This window comes from Bombina bombina, chromosome 4 (genome assembly GCF_027579735.1).
Source record: "Bombina bombina isolate aBomBom1 chromosome 4, aBomBom1.pri, whole genome shotgun sequence".
NCBI classification, from domain to species: Eukaryota; Metazoa; Chordata; class Amphibia; order Anura; family Bombinatoridae; genus Bombina; species Bombina bombina.
This window is the reverse complement of record NC_069502.1, coordinates 226231600-226249972: the sequence shown is the minus strand read 5'-3', so window position 1 is coordinate 226249972 and position 18373 is coordinate 226231600. Positions and strand designations below refer to the sequence as shown.

General features: G+C 42.3%; 1 protein-coding gene across 1 annotated transcript in view; it reads left to right on the top strand.

The window, feature by feature from the left end:
• The window catches only part of LOC128656102 (serotransferrin-B), a 132635-nt gene that overhangs the window by 61555 nt on the left and 52707 nt on the right, over positions 1–18373 (top strand). The window contains exon 9 of the mRNA XM_053709799.1: positions 12164–12312. Within this exon, the coding sequence (XP_053565774.1) occupies positions 12164–12312 (149 nt within the window). The remainder of the gene's footprint in view (positions 1–12163; positions 12313–18373) is intronic.

Below are 18373 nucleotides of genomic sequence, written 5' to 3'. Positions count from 1 at the left end.
TTATTTCAGATGATTTAAAACTTAGGCCTAGATTTAGAGTTTGGCGTTAGCCGTCAAAACCAGCGTTAGAGGCTCCTAACGCTGGTTTTAGGCTACCGCCGGTATTTGGAGTCAGTCAGGAAAGGGTCTAACGCTCACTTTGTAGCCGCGACTTTTCCATACCGCAGATCCCCTTACGTCAATTGCGTATCCTATCTTTTCAATGGGATCTTTCTAACTCCGGTATTTAGAGTCGTGGCTGAAGTGAGCGTTAGAAATCTAACGACAAAACTCCAGCCGCAGAAAAAAGTCAGTAGTTAAGAGCTTTCTGGGCTAACGCCGGTTTATAAAGCTCTTAACTACTGTGCTCTAAAGTACACTAACACCCATAAACTACCTATGTACCCCTAAACCGAGGTCCCCCCACATCGCCGCCACTCGATTAAATTTTTTTAACCCCTAATCTGCCGACCGCCACCTACGTTATACTTATGTACCCCTAATCTGCTGCCCCTAACACCGCCGACCCCTATATTATATTTATTAACCCCTAACCTGCCCCCCACAACGTCGCCGCCAGCTACCTACAATAATTAACCCCTAATCTGCCGACCGCCACCTACGTTATCCTTATGTACCCCTAATCTGCTGCCCCTAACACCGCCGACCCCTATATTATATTTATTAGCCTCCACGTCGCCTCCACCTGCCTACACTTATTAACCCCTAATCTGCCGAGCGGATCTCACCGCTACTATAATACAGTTATTAACCCCTAATCCGCCTCACTCCCGCCTCAATAACCCTATAATAAATAGTATTAACCCCTAATCTGCCCTCCCTAACATCGCCGACACCTAACTTCAATTATTAACCCCTAATCTGCCGACCGAATCTCGCCGCTACTGTAATAAATGGATTAACCCCTAAAGCTAAGTCTAACCCTAACACCCCCCTAAGTTAAATATAATTTAAATCTAACGAAATAAATTAACTCTTATTAAATAAATTATTCCTATTTAAAGCTAAATACTTACCTGTAAAATAAACCCTAATATAGCTACAATATAAATTATAATTATATTATAGCTATTTTAGGATTTATATTTATTTTACAGGTAACTTTGTATTTATTTTAACCAGGTACAATAGCTATTAAATAGTTAAGAACTATTTAATAGCTAAAATAGTTAAAATAATTACAAAATTACCTGTAAAATAAATCCTAACCTAAGTTACAATTAAACCTAACACTACACTATCAATAAATTAATTAAATAAAATACCTACAATTACCTACAATTAAACCTAACACTACACTATCAATACATTAATTAAATACAATATCTACAAATAAATACAATGAAATAAACTAACTAAAGTACAAAAAATAAAAAAGAACTAAGTTACAAAAAATAAAAAAATATTTACAAACATCAGAAAAATATTACAACAATTTTAAACTAATTACACCTACTCTAAGCCCCCTAATAAAATAACAAAGACCCCCAAAATAAAAAAATGCCCTACCCTATTCTAAATTACAAAAGTTCAAAGCTCTTTTACCTTACCAGCCCTGAACAGGGCCCTTTGCGGGGCATGCCCCAAAGAATTCAGCTCTTTTGCCTGTAAAAAAAAACCGCATACAATAACCCCCCCCCCCCAACATTACAACCCACATACCCCTAATCTAGCCCAAACCCCCCTTAAATAAACCTAACACTAAGCCCCTGAAGATCTTCCTACCTTATCTTCACCATACCAGGTTCACCGATCGATCCAGAAGAGCTCCTCCGATGTCTTGATCCAAGCCCAAGCGGGGGCCTGAAGATGTCCATGATCCGGCTGAAGTCTTCATCCAAGCGGGAGCTGAAGAGTTCCATGATCAGGCTGAAGTCTTCTATCAACGGCATCTTCAATCTTCTTTCTTCCGGATCCATGTTCATCCCGCCAACGCGGAACATCCATCTTCACCGATGACTTCCCGACGAATGACGGTTCCTTTAAGGGACGTCATCCAAGATGGCGTCCCTCGAATTCCGATTGGCTGATAGGATTCTATCAGCCAATCGGAATTAAGGTAGGAAAATTCTCATTGGCTGATGGAATCAGCCAATCAGAATCAAGTTCAATCCGATTGGCTGATCCGATCAGCCAATCAGATTGAGCTCGCATTCTATTGGCTGATCGGAACAGCCAATAGAATGCAAGCTCAATCTGATTGGCTGATTGAATCAGCCAATCGGATTGAACTTGATTATGATTGGCTGATTCCATCAGCCAATCAGAATTTTCCTACCTTAATTCCGATTGGCTGATAGAATCCTATCAGCCAATCGGAATTCGAGGGACGCCATCTTGGATGACGTCCCTTAAAGGAACCGTCATTCGTTGGGAAGTCGTGGACCTCTTCAGCTCCCGCTTGGATGAAGACTTCAGCCGGATCATGGACATCTTCAGCCCCCCGCTTGGGCTTGGATCAAGACATTGGAGGAGCTCTTCTGGATCGATCGGTGAACCTGGTATGGTGAAGATAAGGTAGGAAGATCTTCAGGGGCTTAGTGTTAGGTTTATTTAAGGGGGGTTTGGGTTAGATTAGGGGTATGTGGGTGGTGGGTTGTAATGTTTGGGGGGGGGGTATTGTATGTGTTTTTTTTACAGGCAAAAGAGCTGAATTCTTTGGGGCATGCCCCGCAAAGGGCCCTGTTCAGGGCTGGTTAGGTAAAAGAGCTTTGAACTTTTGTAATTTAGAATAGGGTAGGGCATTTTTTTATTTTGGGGGTCTTTGTTATTTTATTAGGGGGCTTAGAGTAGGTGTAATTAGTTTAAAATTGTTGTAATATTTTTCTGATGTTTGTAAATATTTTTTTATTTTTTGTAACTTAGTTCTTTTTTATTTTTTGTACTTTAGTTAGTTTATTTCATTGTATTTATTTGTAGATATTGTATTTAATTAATGTATTGATAGTGTAGTGTTAGGTTTAATTGTAGGTAATTGTAGGTATTTTATTTAATTAATTTATTGATAGTGTAGTGTTAGGTTTAATTGTAACTTAGGTTAGGATTTATTTTACAGGTAATTTTGTAATTATTTTAACTATTTTAGCTATTAAATAGTTCTTAACTATTTAATAGCTATTGTACCTGGTTAAAATAAATACAAAGTTACCTGTAAAATAAATATAAATCCTAAAATAGCTATAATATAATTATAATTTATATTGTAGCTATATTAGGATTTATTTTACAGGTAAGTATTTAGCTTTAAATAGGAATAATTTATTTAATAAGAGTTAATTTATTTAGTTAGATTTAAATTATATTTAACTTAGGGGGGTGTTAGTGTTAGGGTTAGACTTAGCTTTAGGGGTTAATACATTTATTAGAATAGCGGTGAGCTCCAGTCGGCAGATTAGGGGTTAATGTTTGAAGTTTGGTGTTGGCGATGTTAGAGAGGGCAGATTAGGGGTTAATACTATTTATTATAGGGTTATTGAGGTGGGAGTGAGGTGGATTAGGGGTTAATAACTTTATTATAATAGCGGTGCGGTCCGCTCGGCAGATTAGGGGTTACAAAGTGTAGGCAGGTGGAGGCGACGTTGTGGGGGGCAGATTAGGGGTTAATAAATATAATATAGGGGTCGGCGGTGTTAGGGGCAGCAGACTAGGGGTACATAGGGATAATGTAAGTAGCGGCGGTTTACGGAGCGGCAGATTAGGGGTTAAAAAAAATATGCAGGTGTCAGCAATAGCGGGGGCGGCAGAATAGGGGTTAATAAGTGTAAGGTTAGGGGTGTTTAGACTCAGGGTACATGTTAGAGTGTTAGGTGCAGACATAGGAAGTGTTTCCCCATAGCAAACAATGGGGCTGCGTTAGGAGCTGAACGCAACTTTTTTGCAGGTGTTAGGTTTTTTTTCAGCTCAAACAGCCCCATTGTTTTCTATGGGGGAATCGTGCGCGAGCACGTTTTTTAAGCTGGCCGCGTCCGTAAGCACTGCTGGTATCGAGAGTTGAAGTTGCGTTAAATATGCTGTACGCTCCTTTTTTGGAGCCTAACGCAGCCATTCTGTGAACTCTCAATACCAGCGGTATTTAAAAGGTGCGACCAGAAAAAAGCACGCGTAGCTAACGCACCCCTTTGGCCGCAGAACTCTAAATCTAGGCGTTAGTAAACAATGTAGTAATGCAGCGAGTAAGGCTAGCAGAATGCTTGGATGCATTGGTAGAGGTATTTGCAGCAGAAATAGTAAGGTTCTTATGCCACTTTATAGATCATTAGTTAGGCCTCATCTTGAGTATTGTGTGCAGTTCTGGAGGCCATATCTTCAGAAGGATATTAACAAACTTGAATCTGTGCAAAGGAGGGCTACCAAAATGGTACATGGTCTAAAAAATAAAACTTACCAGGATAGGCTCAATGACCTAAATATGTATAGCTTAGAGGAGAGAAGGGAAAGAGGTGATATGATAGCAACTTTCAAGTACATTAAAGGGTTTAGTAAAACTGAGGCTGTGGGTATTTTACATAAAATGGAAAATTCAAGAACAAGGGGTCATGAGCTCAAGCTAAAGGGTAGTAGATTCAGGAGTAATTTGAGGAAGCACTTCTTTACAGAAAGAGTGATTGATTTATGGAATAAACTTCCTCAAGAGGTAGTAGCAACAAATACTGTGGGTGACTTTAAAAATGCATGGGACAAGCATAAAGCTATCCTACGAACTAGATAAGTTTATACTGTTAGGTAAGGTCGGGCAGACTTGCTGGGCCTATGGCTCTTATCTGCCGTCAATATCTATGTTTCTATCCCATAGGGGATAGACAATTAGTAATTCCAAACACAACATATACAGAATGCATATATATATAGTACATGTACGTACATATATATATATGCAGTGTATATATATATATATATATATATATATATATATATATATATATATATATATATATATATATATACAGTATATACTGTATATCACATTTTGTGACCTATGTATCAAAGGTCTTGCGGACCTGATCCGACATACGATCCGCAAGACCTCGCTGAATGCGGAGAGCGGTGCAACGCGCCCCCTGCAGACTCGCGGCCAATGGGCCGCCAGCAGGGAGGTATCAATCAACCCGATCGTACTCGATCGGGTTGAATTGTGGTGATTCCTGTCCGCTTGCTCAGAGCAGACGGACAGTGTTATGGAGCAGCAGTCTTTAGACCGCTGCTTCATAACTGCTGTTTCTGGCGAGTCTGAAGACTCTCCAGAAACACGGGCCCACAAGCTCCATACGCTTGATAAAGGTTGATAAATGGGCCTCTTTGCCTTTAACACATATATGCCTTTAATAGAATAAGACTTGTTAAATATAAACTACTTCAAGGGGATGTTCTTATCTAGAAAGAGGGGGAAGTGGTATTCCAAGAGAAGAATAGTGCCAGACACAGACCTGATGTTGCTTATTGTAACACTTATTTGTTATGAGAATTATTTTTTTTTGTTAAAATGCTTGCTGAATGAAATAATATGATTGGCATAATATTAGAAACGCCTTCTAAGCTGAAGGTTTAATTATTAGAATTGTATAGAGGGGGCAGGAGAGTCTGTGGGTAACATCTTGAAGATAAGTGTCATACAGCACCTGGAGAAATTTAGCTGCCTGTGTTCCATTGAATAACGACTTTCAGTGCTGTTGAATAATGACTTTTGATAACCTGCCTGCTGTTTGCCATTGTACGCTATTAATGCCTTATCCAAAACTTGAAGATAAATAATGCATTTATAGTTTAATCACTGTCTTGTGTTACTGTACTGTAATACATTTATAAGCTAATTATTGATCTGTGTTATTGCAATAAGTTCAATAAACACTGTTATTATTTTACTGCATTCTTGTGTCAGTTTTCCCTTTTTCAGTACTATAGTGAAAACTAATTTGCACCTCCCCAGTGCCAGCATGTAACACATCCCTTTACAAAATGACATCTAATGCAGAATTTCACATACATACATGCAAATGAGCTCATAGTGTATGCGCCAGTGTAACTTACATATGTACACAGAATTTAGTGTATAAATAAAAGAAATATGTTATGTGTTTCTCCAACATTGGTGTGTCCGGTCCACGGCGTCATCCTTACTTGTGGGATATCTTTCCCCAACAGGAAATGGCAAAGAGTCCCAGCAAAGCTGGCCATATAGTCCCTCCTAGGCTCCGCCCACCCCAGTCATTCTCTTTGCCGTTGCACAGGCAACATCTCCACGGAGATGGTTAAGAGTTTTTTGGTGTTTAAATGTAGTTTTTATTCTTCTATCAAGTGTTTGTTATTTTAAAATAGTGCTGGTATGTACTATTTACTCTGAAACAGAAAAGGATGAAGATTTCTGTTTGTGAGAGGAAGATGATTTTAGCAGACAGTAACTAAAATCGATTGCTGTTTCCACATAGGACTGTTGAGATGAAGTAACTTCAGTTGGGGGAAGCAGTTAGCAGACTTTTCTGCTTAAGGTATGACTAGCCATATTTCTAACAAGACGATGTAATGCTGGAAGGCTGTCATTTCCCCTCATGGGGACCGGTAAGCCATTTTCTTAGTCAAACAAACAGAATAAAGGGCTTAATATGGGCTAAAAAACTGGTAGACATTTTTATGGGCTAAATCGATTGCTTTATTTGGGCATTTTATTCATATTTATGCTGACAATTTGCATTTATAAACTTGGGGAATGTTTATTAAACGGCAGGCACTATGTTAGACACCTTTTCCAGTCAGGGGGCCTTCCTAGTTGTAGACTGAGCCTCATTTTCGCGCCATTACTGCGCAGTTGTTTTTTGAAAGCAGGGCATGCAGATGCATGTGTGAGGATCTGAAATTTGCTGGAAAAGCTTCTAGAAGGCGTCAATTGGTATCGTATTCCCCTCTGGGCTTGGTTGGGTCTCAGCAAAGGCTATAGCTGGGACTGTATAGGGGTTAAATTTGTAAACGGCTCCGGTTCCGTTATTTTAAGGGTTAAAGCTCTGAAATTTGGTGTGCAATACTATTAATGCTTTAAGACACTGTGGTGAAATTTTGGTAATTTTTTGAATTTGAACAATTCCTTCATACTTTTTCACATATTCAGTAATAAAGTGTTTTCTGTTTAAAATTTAAAGAGACAGTAACGGTTTTGTTTTAAAACGTTTTTTGTGCTTTGTTGACAAGTTTAAGCCTGTTTAACATGTCTGTGCCTTCAGATAAGCTATGTTCTATATGTATGAAAGCCAATGTGTCTCCCCATTTAAATTTATGTGATAATTGTGCCATAGCGTCCAAACAAAGTAAGGACAGTACTGCCACAGATAATGAAATTGCCCAAGATGATTCCTCAGATGAGGGGAGTAAACATGATACTACATCATCTCCTACTGTGTCTACACCAGTTTTGCCCACACAGGAGGCCCCTAGTACATCTAGTGCGCCAATGCTTATTACCATGCAACAATTAACGGCTGTAATGGATAACTCCATAGCAAATATTTGATCCAAAATGCCTACTTATCAGAGAAAGCGTGATTGCTCTGTTTTAAACACTGAAGAGCAGGAGGGCGCTGATGATAATTGTTCTGTCATACCCTCACACCAATCTGAAGGGGCCATGAGGGAGGTTTTGTCAGATGGAGAAATTTCAGATTCAGGAAAAATTTCTCAACAAGCTGAACCTGATGTTGTGACATTTAAATTTAAATTAGAACATCTCCGCGCACTGCTTAAGGAGGTGTTATCTACTCTGGATGATTGTGACAACTTGGTCATTCCAGAGAAATTATGCAAGATGGACAAGTTCCTAGAGGTTCCGGTGCACCCCGACGCTTTTCCTATTCCCAAGCGGGTGGCGGACATAGTAAATAAGGAGTGGGAAAAGCCCGGCATACCTTTTTGTTCCCCCCCCCTATATTTAAGAAATTATTTCCTATGGTCGACCCCAGAAAGGACTTATGGCAGACAGTCCCTAAGGTCGAGGGGGCAGTTTCTACTCTAAACAAATGCACTACTATTCCTATCGAAGATAGTTGTGCTTTCAAAGATCCTATGGATAAAAAATTGGAAGGTTTGCTTAAAAAGATTTTTGTACAGCAAGGTTACCTTCTACAACCCATTTCGTGCATTGTTCCTGTCACTACAGCAGCGTGGTTCTGGTTCGAGGAACTAGAAAAGTCGCTCAGTAGAGAGACTCCATATGAGGAGGTTATGGACAGAGTTCACGCACTTAAATTGGCTAACTCTTTTATTTTAGATGCCGCTTTGCAATTAGCTAGATTAGCGGCGAAAAATTCAGGGTTTGCTATCGTGGCGCGCAGAGCGCTTTGGCTAAAGTCTTGGTCAGCGGATGTGTCATCCAAGACAAAATTGCTTAACATCCCTTTCAAAGGTAAAACTCTATTTGGACCAGAATTGAAAGAGATTATTTCAGACATCACTGGGGGAAAGGGCCACGCCCTTCCACAAGATAGGCCTTTCAAGGTAAAAAATAAGTCTAATTTTCGTTCCTTTTGCAATTTCAGGAACGTACCGGCCTCTAATTCTGCATCCTCTAAGCAAGAGGGTAATGCCTCACAACCCAAACCAGCCTGGAAACCGATGCAAGGCTGGAACAAGGGTAAGCAGGCCAAGAAGCCTGCCGCTGCTAACAAAACAGCATGAAGGAGTAGCCCCCGATCCGGGACCGGATCTAGTGGGGGGCAGACTCTCTCTCTTTGCTCAGGCTTGGGCAAGAGATGTTCAGGATCCCTGGGCGCTAGAAATAGTTTCTCAAGGTTATCTCCTGGAATTCAAGGAACTACCCCCAAGGGGAAGGTTCCACATGTCTCACTTATCCTCAAACCAAATAAAGAGACAGGCGTTCTTACATTGTGTAGAAGACCTGTTAAAGATGGGAGTGATACACCCAGTTCCAATAAAGGAACAAGGAATGGGATTTTATTCCAATCTGTTCGTAGTTCCCAAAAAAGAGGGAACTTTCAGACCAATTTTGGATTTGAAGATCCTAAACAAATTTCTCAGGGTACCATCGTTCAAGATGGAAACCATTCGAACGATTCTACCCACTATCCAGGAAAGTCAATTTCTGACTACCGTGGATCTAAAGGATGCGTACCTACATATTCCTATCCACAAAGAACATCATCAGTTCCTAAGGTTCGCTTTTCTGGACAAGCATTACCAGTTTGTGGCCCTCCCATTCGGGTTAGCCACTGCTCCAAGGATTTTCACAAAGGTGCTAGGGTCCCTTCTAGCGGTTCTAAGACCGAGGGGCATAGCAGTAGTACCTTACTTGGACGACATTCTAATACAACGCGTCGTCCCTGTCAAAAGCAAAGGTTCATACAGACATCGTTCTGGCCTTTCTCAGATCACACGGATGGAAGGTGAACATAGAAAAAAGTTCTCTGTCTCCGTCGACAAGAGTTCCCTTCTTGGGAACAATAATAGATTCCTTAGAAATGAGGATTTTTCTGACAGAGGTCAGAAAATCAAAACTTCTAAGCTCTTGTCAAGTTCTTCATTCTGTTCCTCGTCCTTCCATAGCGCAGTGCATGGAAGTAGTAGGGTTGATGGTTGCAGCAATGGACATAGTTCCTTTTGCACGAATTCATCTAAGACCATTACAACTGTGCATGCTCAAACAGTGGAATGGGGACTATACAGACTTGTCTCCAATGATTCAAGTAGATCAGAAGACCAGAGATTCACTCCGTTGGTGGCTGACCCTGGACCATCTGTCCCAGGGAATGAGCTTCCGCAGACCAGAGTGGGTCATTGTCACGACCGACGCCAGTCTAGTGGGCTGGGGCGCGGTCTGGGAATCCCTGAAAGCTCAGGGTCTATGGTCTCGGGAAGAGTCTCTTCTCCCGATAAACATTCTGGAACTGAGAGCGATATTCAATGCTCTCAGGGCTTGGCCTCAACTAGCAAAGGCCAGATTCATAAGGTTCCAATCAGACAACATGACGACCGTTGCGTATATCAATCATCAGGGGGGAACAAGGAGTTCCCTGGCGATGAAAGAAGTGACCAAAATAATTCAATGGGCGGAGGATCACTCCTGCCACCTGTCTGCGATCCACATCCCAGGTGTGGAAAACTGGGAGGCGGATTTTCGGAGTCGTTAGACATTCCATCCGGGGGAGTGGGAACTCCACCCGGAGATCTTTGCCCAAATAACTCAATTATGGGGCATTCCAGACATGGATCTGATGGCGTCTCGTCAGAACTTCAAGGTTCCTTGCTACGGGTCCAGATCCAGGGATCCCAAGGCGACTCTAGTAGATGCACTAGTAGCACCTTGGACCTTCAACCTAGCTTATGTATTTCCACCGTTTCCTCTCATTCCCAGGCTGGTAGCCAGGATCAATCAGGAGAGGGCCTCTGTGATCTTGATAGCTCCTGCGTGGCCACGCAGGACTTGGTATGCAGACCTGGTGAATATGTCATCGGTTCCACCATGGAAGCTACCTTTGAGACAGGACCTTCTTGTTCAGGGTCCATTCGAACATCCAAATCTGGTCTCCCTCCAGCTGACGGCTTGGAGATTGAACGCTTGATTCTATCGAAGCGTGGGTTTTCAGATTCTGTGATAGATACTCTGGTTCAGGCCAGAAAACCGGTAACTAGAAAGATTTACCATAAAATATGGAAAGGATATATCTGTTGGTGTGAATCCAAAGGATTCCCATGGAATAAGATAAAAATTCCTAAGATTCTCTCCTTTCTACAAGAAGGTTTGGAGAAAGGATTATCTGCAAGTTCTCTAAAGGGACAGATCTCTGCTTTATCTGTCTTACTACACAAAAGACTGGCAGCTGTGCCAGATGTTCAAGCATTTGTTCAGGCTCTGGTTAGGATCAAGCCTGTTTACAGACCTTTGACTCCTTCCTGGAGTCTAAATCTAGTTCTTTCAGTTCTTCAAGGGGTTCCGTTTGAACCTTTACATTCCATAGATATTAAGTTACTATCTTGGAAAGTTTTGTTTTTGGTTGCAATTTCTTCTGCTAGAAGAGTTTCAGAGTTATCTGCTCTGCAGTGTTCTCCGCCCTATCTGGTGTTCCACGCAGATAAGGTGGTTTTGCGTACTAAGCCTGGTTTTCTTCCTAAGGTTGTTTCTAACAAAAATATTAACCAGGAGATAGTTGTACCTTCTTTATGTCCGAATCCAGTTTCAAAGAAGGAACGTTTGTTACACAATTTGGACGTAGTCCGTGCTCTAAAATTCTATTTAGAGGCTACAAAAGATTTCAGACAAACATCTTCCTTGTTTGTTGTTTATTCTGGTAAAAGGAGAGGTCAAAAAGCGACTTCTACCTCTCTTTCCTTTTGGCTTAAAAGCATCATCCGATTGGCTTATGAGACTGCCGGACGGCAGCCTCCTGAAAGAATCACAGCTCTCTCCACTAGGGCTGTGGCTTCCACATGGGCCTTCAAGAACGAGGCTTCTGTTGACCAGATATGTAAGGCAGCGACTTGGTCTTCATTGCACACTTTTGCGAAATTTTACAAATTTGATACTTTTGCTTCTTCGGAGGCTATTTTTGGGAGAAAGGTTTTGCAAGCCGTGGTGCCTTCTGTTTAGGTAACCTGATTTGCTCCCTCCCTTCATCCGTGTCCTAAAGCTTTGGTATTGGTTCCCACAAGTAAGGATGACGCCGTGGACCGGACACACCAATGTTGGAGAAAACAGAATTTATGCTTACCTGATAAATTACTTTCTCCAACGGTGTGTCCGGTCCACGGCCCGCCCTGGTTTTTTAATCAGGTCTGATGAATTATTTTCTCTAACTACAGTCACCACGGTACCATATGGTTTCTCCTATATATATTTCCTCCTGTCCGTCGGTCGAATGACTGGGGTGGGCGGAGCCTAGGAGGGACTATATGGCCAGCTTTGCTGGGACTCTTTGCCATTTCCTGTTGGGGAAGAGATATCCCACAAGTAAGGATGACGCCGTGGACCGGACACACCGTTGGAGAAAGTAATTTATCAGGTAAGCATAAATTCTGTTTTTATTCGTAGACTTGTTTATAATATGAATATGACCCTTATAATTAATTTTTTGGATTGTAATTGATATATTTTGTAACTGCCTTTGCAATATTTACTATGATACAAACTACTGAACAATGAGCTGTTATGATCTGTCTCTTTTTTGTTTAGTGGAAGGCACATCAGTTCAAGGGGTAGTACGCTGGTGCACACAAAACCCACAGGAGAGGACAAAGTGTGACAACTGGACACCTGTAAGCAATGGCGCCATTGAATGCACAACGGCCAACTCAGCAGAAGAATGCATACATCAAGTTCTGGTAAGTAGTTTCCTTTTTTAAAAGAAGTGTTTCGATAAACATGCATGAAAAAATAGCTCTAAGAAACACAATACAATAATTTATTAAAGGTACAATTCAGCCAAATTAGAGGCATATTTGTAACACACGTGCATTAGCAACAAATAGTAAAAACTATCATTCTATAATATGCTTTGTGCATCAGTATTTTATACAGTGTTTGCTCACAGAGCCGGCTGTGGCTTATATCACGTAACGGAGTCATTGCCAATACTTGGCAGATCTAGATCTCTGAGCAGCCAGTTCATTTTTTGCTATCATTATGTTTAAAGCCTTTGTTTGTTTTCTTAAATTTACCTATGAAAACTATATATATATATATATATATATATATATATATATATATATATATATATATATATATATATATATATATATATATATATATATATTTAAAGTAGACAACCCAGGGTATTAATCTAGGCCCATTGTGGTATATTTCATGCCACCATTAACTTTTTCACAAACCTTGGGTTTCTCACTGAAATTATTTTCACACAACTACAGCAGCCATAATACAAATAGTTATTAAAGCCTCTCTGGTGTCCCCATTGTTCAGAAACAGCAGACATACACGGCTTTGCCACTGGTTTTTGGCTATTAGAAGGCCACTAATTGCAGCTGTGCACCACACTCGAAAATCCTGGCAGTGAAAGGTAATCGGTTCACTTGTAAGGGTAATTTTTGCTGTAATGTAGATTACCCTTCCACCTAGGGTTGCCACCCGTCCCTTAAAATACAGAATACTTATAAGTTACACATGCTACAGGGTGTGCCAGGAGGAATATGAATAGTGCTGTCCAGAAACACAATACAAGTTCCTCTCTGCAGCATGTGTAACTCATAAGTGTCCAGGGAAACATGGCTGAGGTGGCAACCCTACTTCCACCTCTCAACCAACTCTCTTCCCTCCTCTACCCCCCACTGGTCACCACCATCTTAGGTACTGGCAGACAGTCTGTCAGAATGGAGTTTAAGGTTTTTAAAAAATATATATTTATTTATTTATTTCTGTAGTGTAGGGATCTTTCCTCACCCTCCCCTCCTACCTTGATGATCCCATCAACAGCTCTCTTATCCTCCTCACTCCCACTGTCCACCGCCATGTTTGTTACTGTCAGTCAGTCTGTGAGCATTTAAAGAAAGGAACTGTAAATGGAACTTACACTTTAGCAGCTTTATGGCTGATAACTGTTTTTTGTCTGTTCGTAATAATAATAAGTTGTGAATGTCATTGTGATGAGAGCAGGATGTGATGTCACTAGTTTGGGGTGGGGCTTAGGTCCGGTAGTCTGTGTCGTAGTTAGTTAGTACAATCAACCTGACCAGATGTGTATTGCTATGCTCTGTAATAAAATAGAGTTGTACCATCATTGCTGTGTCCTGCATATTTCCTGCATCTCATGACATGGTGTTAGAAGTTCTGGACTGCGCTTCTGTTCCTGATCGATTGCAATGTCAAAGTTTACCTCACCTGAGCCTTTTGACTTCTCTCAGCCTGCCGCTTGGCCCACATGGCGTCAGCGGTTTAAGCGCTTCAGGATTGCTTCCAAACTGAACAAGGAGAGTGGTGAAGTTTTATACTCTATGGGGAAAGATGTGCAGCCAGTGTTCAATGCTTTTACTTTCCAAGAAGGGGAAGAATTTAACTTTGATATAGTTATGGATAAACTCAGTGCCCACTTTGTGCCCAAAAGAAATGTGATTCATGAGAGAGCTTGTTTTCACAAACGTAATCAGCGTGTGGGAGAATCTGTGGAGTCATTTGTGCGCAGCCTGTATGAACTAGCTGAATTCTGTGAGTTTGGTGTTGCTAAAGAAGAGCAAATCAGAGACAGAATAGTTATTGGAATTGCAGATGCTGAAGTCTCCCTGAAGCTGCAGTTAGAGCCTGATTTAACGTTAGATGGGGCTATTAGGATGGCCCGCCAGAGTGAACTGGTGAAAAAGCAAAGTGCTGATCTGAAGTCTGAGAGTATTGTGGATGAAGTGCAACAGTCTAGGAAAACTGCTAGTGAAAGGCACAGTGTGAGCGGTAGATCTAAAGTACTGGAAAGGCCTAGAAGTGGATGGGCGCAACATGCCCGATGCACACGGTGCTACCGGGCTCATGATCAGAGTTCTATATGCCCGGCCAGAGATAAAAGATGCAGAAGATGTAACAGAATAGGCCATTTTGAAGTGGTGTGTAAAACTGAATACATTAAGGAGATGCAGGTGGACAGTGACCAGGAGGGTCAGGAAGTGTCTTTTGTGGGGTCCGTTGTGGAACGGACAAGCTCAGAGGAAGATTGGAAAGTTACTTTTACTGTAATGGGAGCCAAAGTTGATTTTAAGATTGACACAGGAGCAGATATCACTGTAATGTCTTTTGCTGAATTTATGAAACTGCCTCGACAGCCCCAGCTGGCGAAGGTTACTACAAATGTCCATAGTCCTGGTGGCCGCATTGATTGTGTGGGGAAATTTCTTGCCAGCTGTGAGTACAAGCAAAGGAAGTTCACCATGTGGGTGCATGTGATCCGAGGTCAGTGTGTTAACAATTTATTGAGTAGGAAAGCAGCCTGTGACTTGGGCCTCGTGGCCAGAGTGAATGAGATTTCCGAAGATATGTTTGGCGAGTTGGGCCTACTGAACTGCAAACCTGTCCGTATAGCACTTAAAAGTGACGCAGTCCCATACAGTATTTCTACTCCCCGTAGAATTCCGTTCCCGCTCATGCCCCAAGTGGAGAAAGAGCTTATGCGCATGAAGTCTATGGGGGTTATTGAAGAGGTTGTCGAAGTGACTGATTGGTGTGCCCCCATTGTTCCAGTTGCAAAGAAAAACGGAAAGGTGCGCATCTGTGTGGACCTGAAAAGGTTGAATGAGGCGGTGAAGAGAGAGAGATTTGTGCTGCCGACATTAGAAGATATAGCTCCAAAGTTGGCTGGGGCTAAGTTCTTTTCCACATTAGACGCTTCTAGCGGCTTTTGGCAGATCCCCCTGGATCCAAAGTGCAGCAAACTGACTACCTTTATCACACCGGTAGGTCGGTTCTGCTTCTACAGACTCCCCTTTGGGATATCCTCCGCTCCTGAAATCTTTCAAAGGGAAATAAGTTCTCTCCTGAGTAACCACGTGGGCACGGCAGTCGTCATGGACGACATTCTAGTGTATGGGTCTACGGTGGAGGAGCATGATCAGCGTTTAAGTTGTGTACTACAGGCTATCAAAGAGTCTGGGCTGAAGCTGAATAAAGAAAAATGTCATTTCAGGAAAACTGAATTATGTTACTTTGGGCATATCATCAATGGGGATGGCATCAAGCCAGACCCCAAGAAAATTTGTGCTATTGAACAGATGAAAAGTCCTTCTGATGTACATGAGCAAAAACAGATATTGGGCCTTATAAATTACGTGGGCAAGTTTCTTCCAGATTTATCTACAGTTTTACACCGTATCACAGAGTTACTTAAGAAAGACGTTGCCTGGGTCTGGGGACCTTCACAAGAAAAAGCTTTCCTGCATGCCAAGTCCCTGCTGGGGTCTGCCCCAGTGCTGGGGTTCTACGACCCTTCAAAAAAGACTGTGGTTAGTGCCGATGCAAGCAGTTATGGGTTGGGGGCTGCACTCCTGCAGCTGAATGAAAATAAACTACAGCCCATCGCCTACTGTTCCCGCACACTGACGGCTGCGGAATAAAATACGCTCAAATTGAGAGAGTGCCTGGCTGCAGTTTGGGCCTGTGAGCGCTTTCAGCGTTATCTGGTGGGTTTGGAGAAATTTAGTCTGGAGACTGACCACAAACCGCTGGTCCCTCTAATCAACTCCTATGACATTGACAAAACACCCTTGAGATGCCAGAGACTTTTATTGAGACTGCTCAGGTTCAATGTTCAGGCAGTGCATGTGCCGGGGAAACAACTGGTTGTGGCGGATACACTATCCTGGCTCCCGCTGACTGCTGCTGAAGAATCCTCCACAGAATCTGAGGTGAAAGTGTATGTTGATTCAGTTCTGGCCTCTAAGTCCATTTCTTCAAGGAAACTGGAGGAAATAAAGAGAGAGACATATTTGGACACAGATCTGCAAGAGGTTATAAGGTACATAAAAGAAGGCTGGCCTGAGAGCCGGGCAGCCTGGATGTCTTTAAGTGCTTACCAGCCAGAGAGGTCGCAGCTCACAGAGCTGGAGGGGTTGGTGCTGTTCCAAGACCGCATTGTAATTCCTGTCAGCATGAGGAAGGAGATGTTAAACAGGATTCACGATGGCCACTTAGGCATTACAAAGTGCAGAGAAAGGGCAGCTACAGCTGTGTGGTGGCCTGGGATCAGCTCCGACATTGCAAATCACGTGTCTAAATGTGCCTTTTGCCGGGAACGCCGGCCTACTCAGAGAAGGGAGCCCTTGATTTCTACTCTGCTGCCTGCGGGGCCGTGGCAGAAAATAGCTGCTGATTTGTGTGAACTGCACGGTAAAAAGTTCCTTGTTGTGATCGACTACTATTCCAGGTATTTGGAGATTGCACCCCTGAATGATATCACAAGTCAGGCCGTTATCATTCGCCTGAAGAGCTTGTTCGCCCGCTGGGGCATTCCAATGGAGCTAGTGAGTGATATTAATGGTATGCAGTTCGCTTCTACAGAGTTCAGTGCTTTCAGCAGGGAATATGATTTTGTACATTCCACGTCAAGTCCACATTATCCGCAGGCCAACGGAATGGCTGAAAGGGCAGTTCAAACCACAAAATTCATTCTAAAGCAATCTGAGCCGTACCTAGCCCACTTGTCATACAGGGCGACGCCCATTCAAGCCACCGGGTTTAGCCCGGCACAGCTGATGCTAGGACGCCAGATTCGCACCACTTTACCCTCAGTGGGTGTCTTCAAGCCGCCTGGCCCTGTTCCTCAGGACGAAGTCCTTAGGAGGGATGAAGAGGCCAAAAAGGGTTATCGTTTCTTCTACGACAGGAGAAATTCTGTCAGGCCCTTACAGGAACTGAAAGCGGGCCAAAGTGTCAGAATTAAACTGGATGATGAGAAGAAATGGAAGACACCTGCTATGGTAGTTGGCCGCTCTCCAGAACCAAGGTCTTATACAGTCCTTACAGAGGGAGGGACGGTTACACGCCGTAACCGAAGACATCTTCAGTCTGTACCTGAGAGTCTGGAACTGGATGCCTCAGTACCACCGCCGGTGGGATCCCCTGTTCTAAGAGAGGTGCCTTCCCCTCAGCAAGACCACAACGGGGATATATCTTTGCCTCCAGCGGACTCTTGTTCACCATCTTCTGTATCAGAGGACAGTTCATGCAAAGTTACATCAAGTGGAAGAGTGGTGAAACTTCCGGCCCAATATAGGGAATGACTTTAGCTAGAACAGTGACCGGAAGTATGGGCAGAATAATCCCATGCTCACTGTGGACTAGGGTAGTTTAGCCCAATGTCCAAGTCAGGATGTAATTTATGTGTTAATATTTTCTGAACCTATTTGTTTATATATTGTTCAAAAAAATTGTGTTGTATACTCTGTTCGTATACCTTGTTATTTGTTATATTCAAATGTATGCTTCGCCTTTGAAAAAGGGGAAGATGTGATGAGAGCAGGATGTGATGTCACTAGTTTGGGGGCGGGGCTTAGGTCCAGTAGTCTGTGTCGCAGTTAGTTAGTACAATCAACCTGACCAGATGTGTATTGCTATGCTCTGTAATAAAATAGAGTTGTACCATCATTGCTGTGTCCTGCATATGTCCTGCATCTCATGACAGTCATTATAATCTGTGGAATGCTATGAGGAGTATTTAGTATGATTTAGCTTGGATGCCTATGACACAGCGCTGTTGGAGAGCAAAACTATTGCTACGAGGGACTATAAAAACAGTACATGTGAATTAAAAGAGAATAGATAAGCAGAACAAAATTAAAACATATTCCTTTGGATTGAGCATTGCTCCTTCTGTATTTGGGGAAGGCAGCATATGTCCTCTTTGATGTTTTTCCCTTGAAATGGCTACTTCAATGTAAAAAAATAACCAGAATT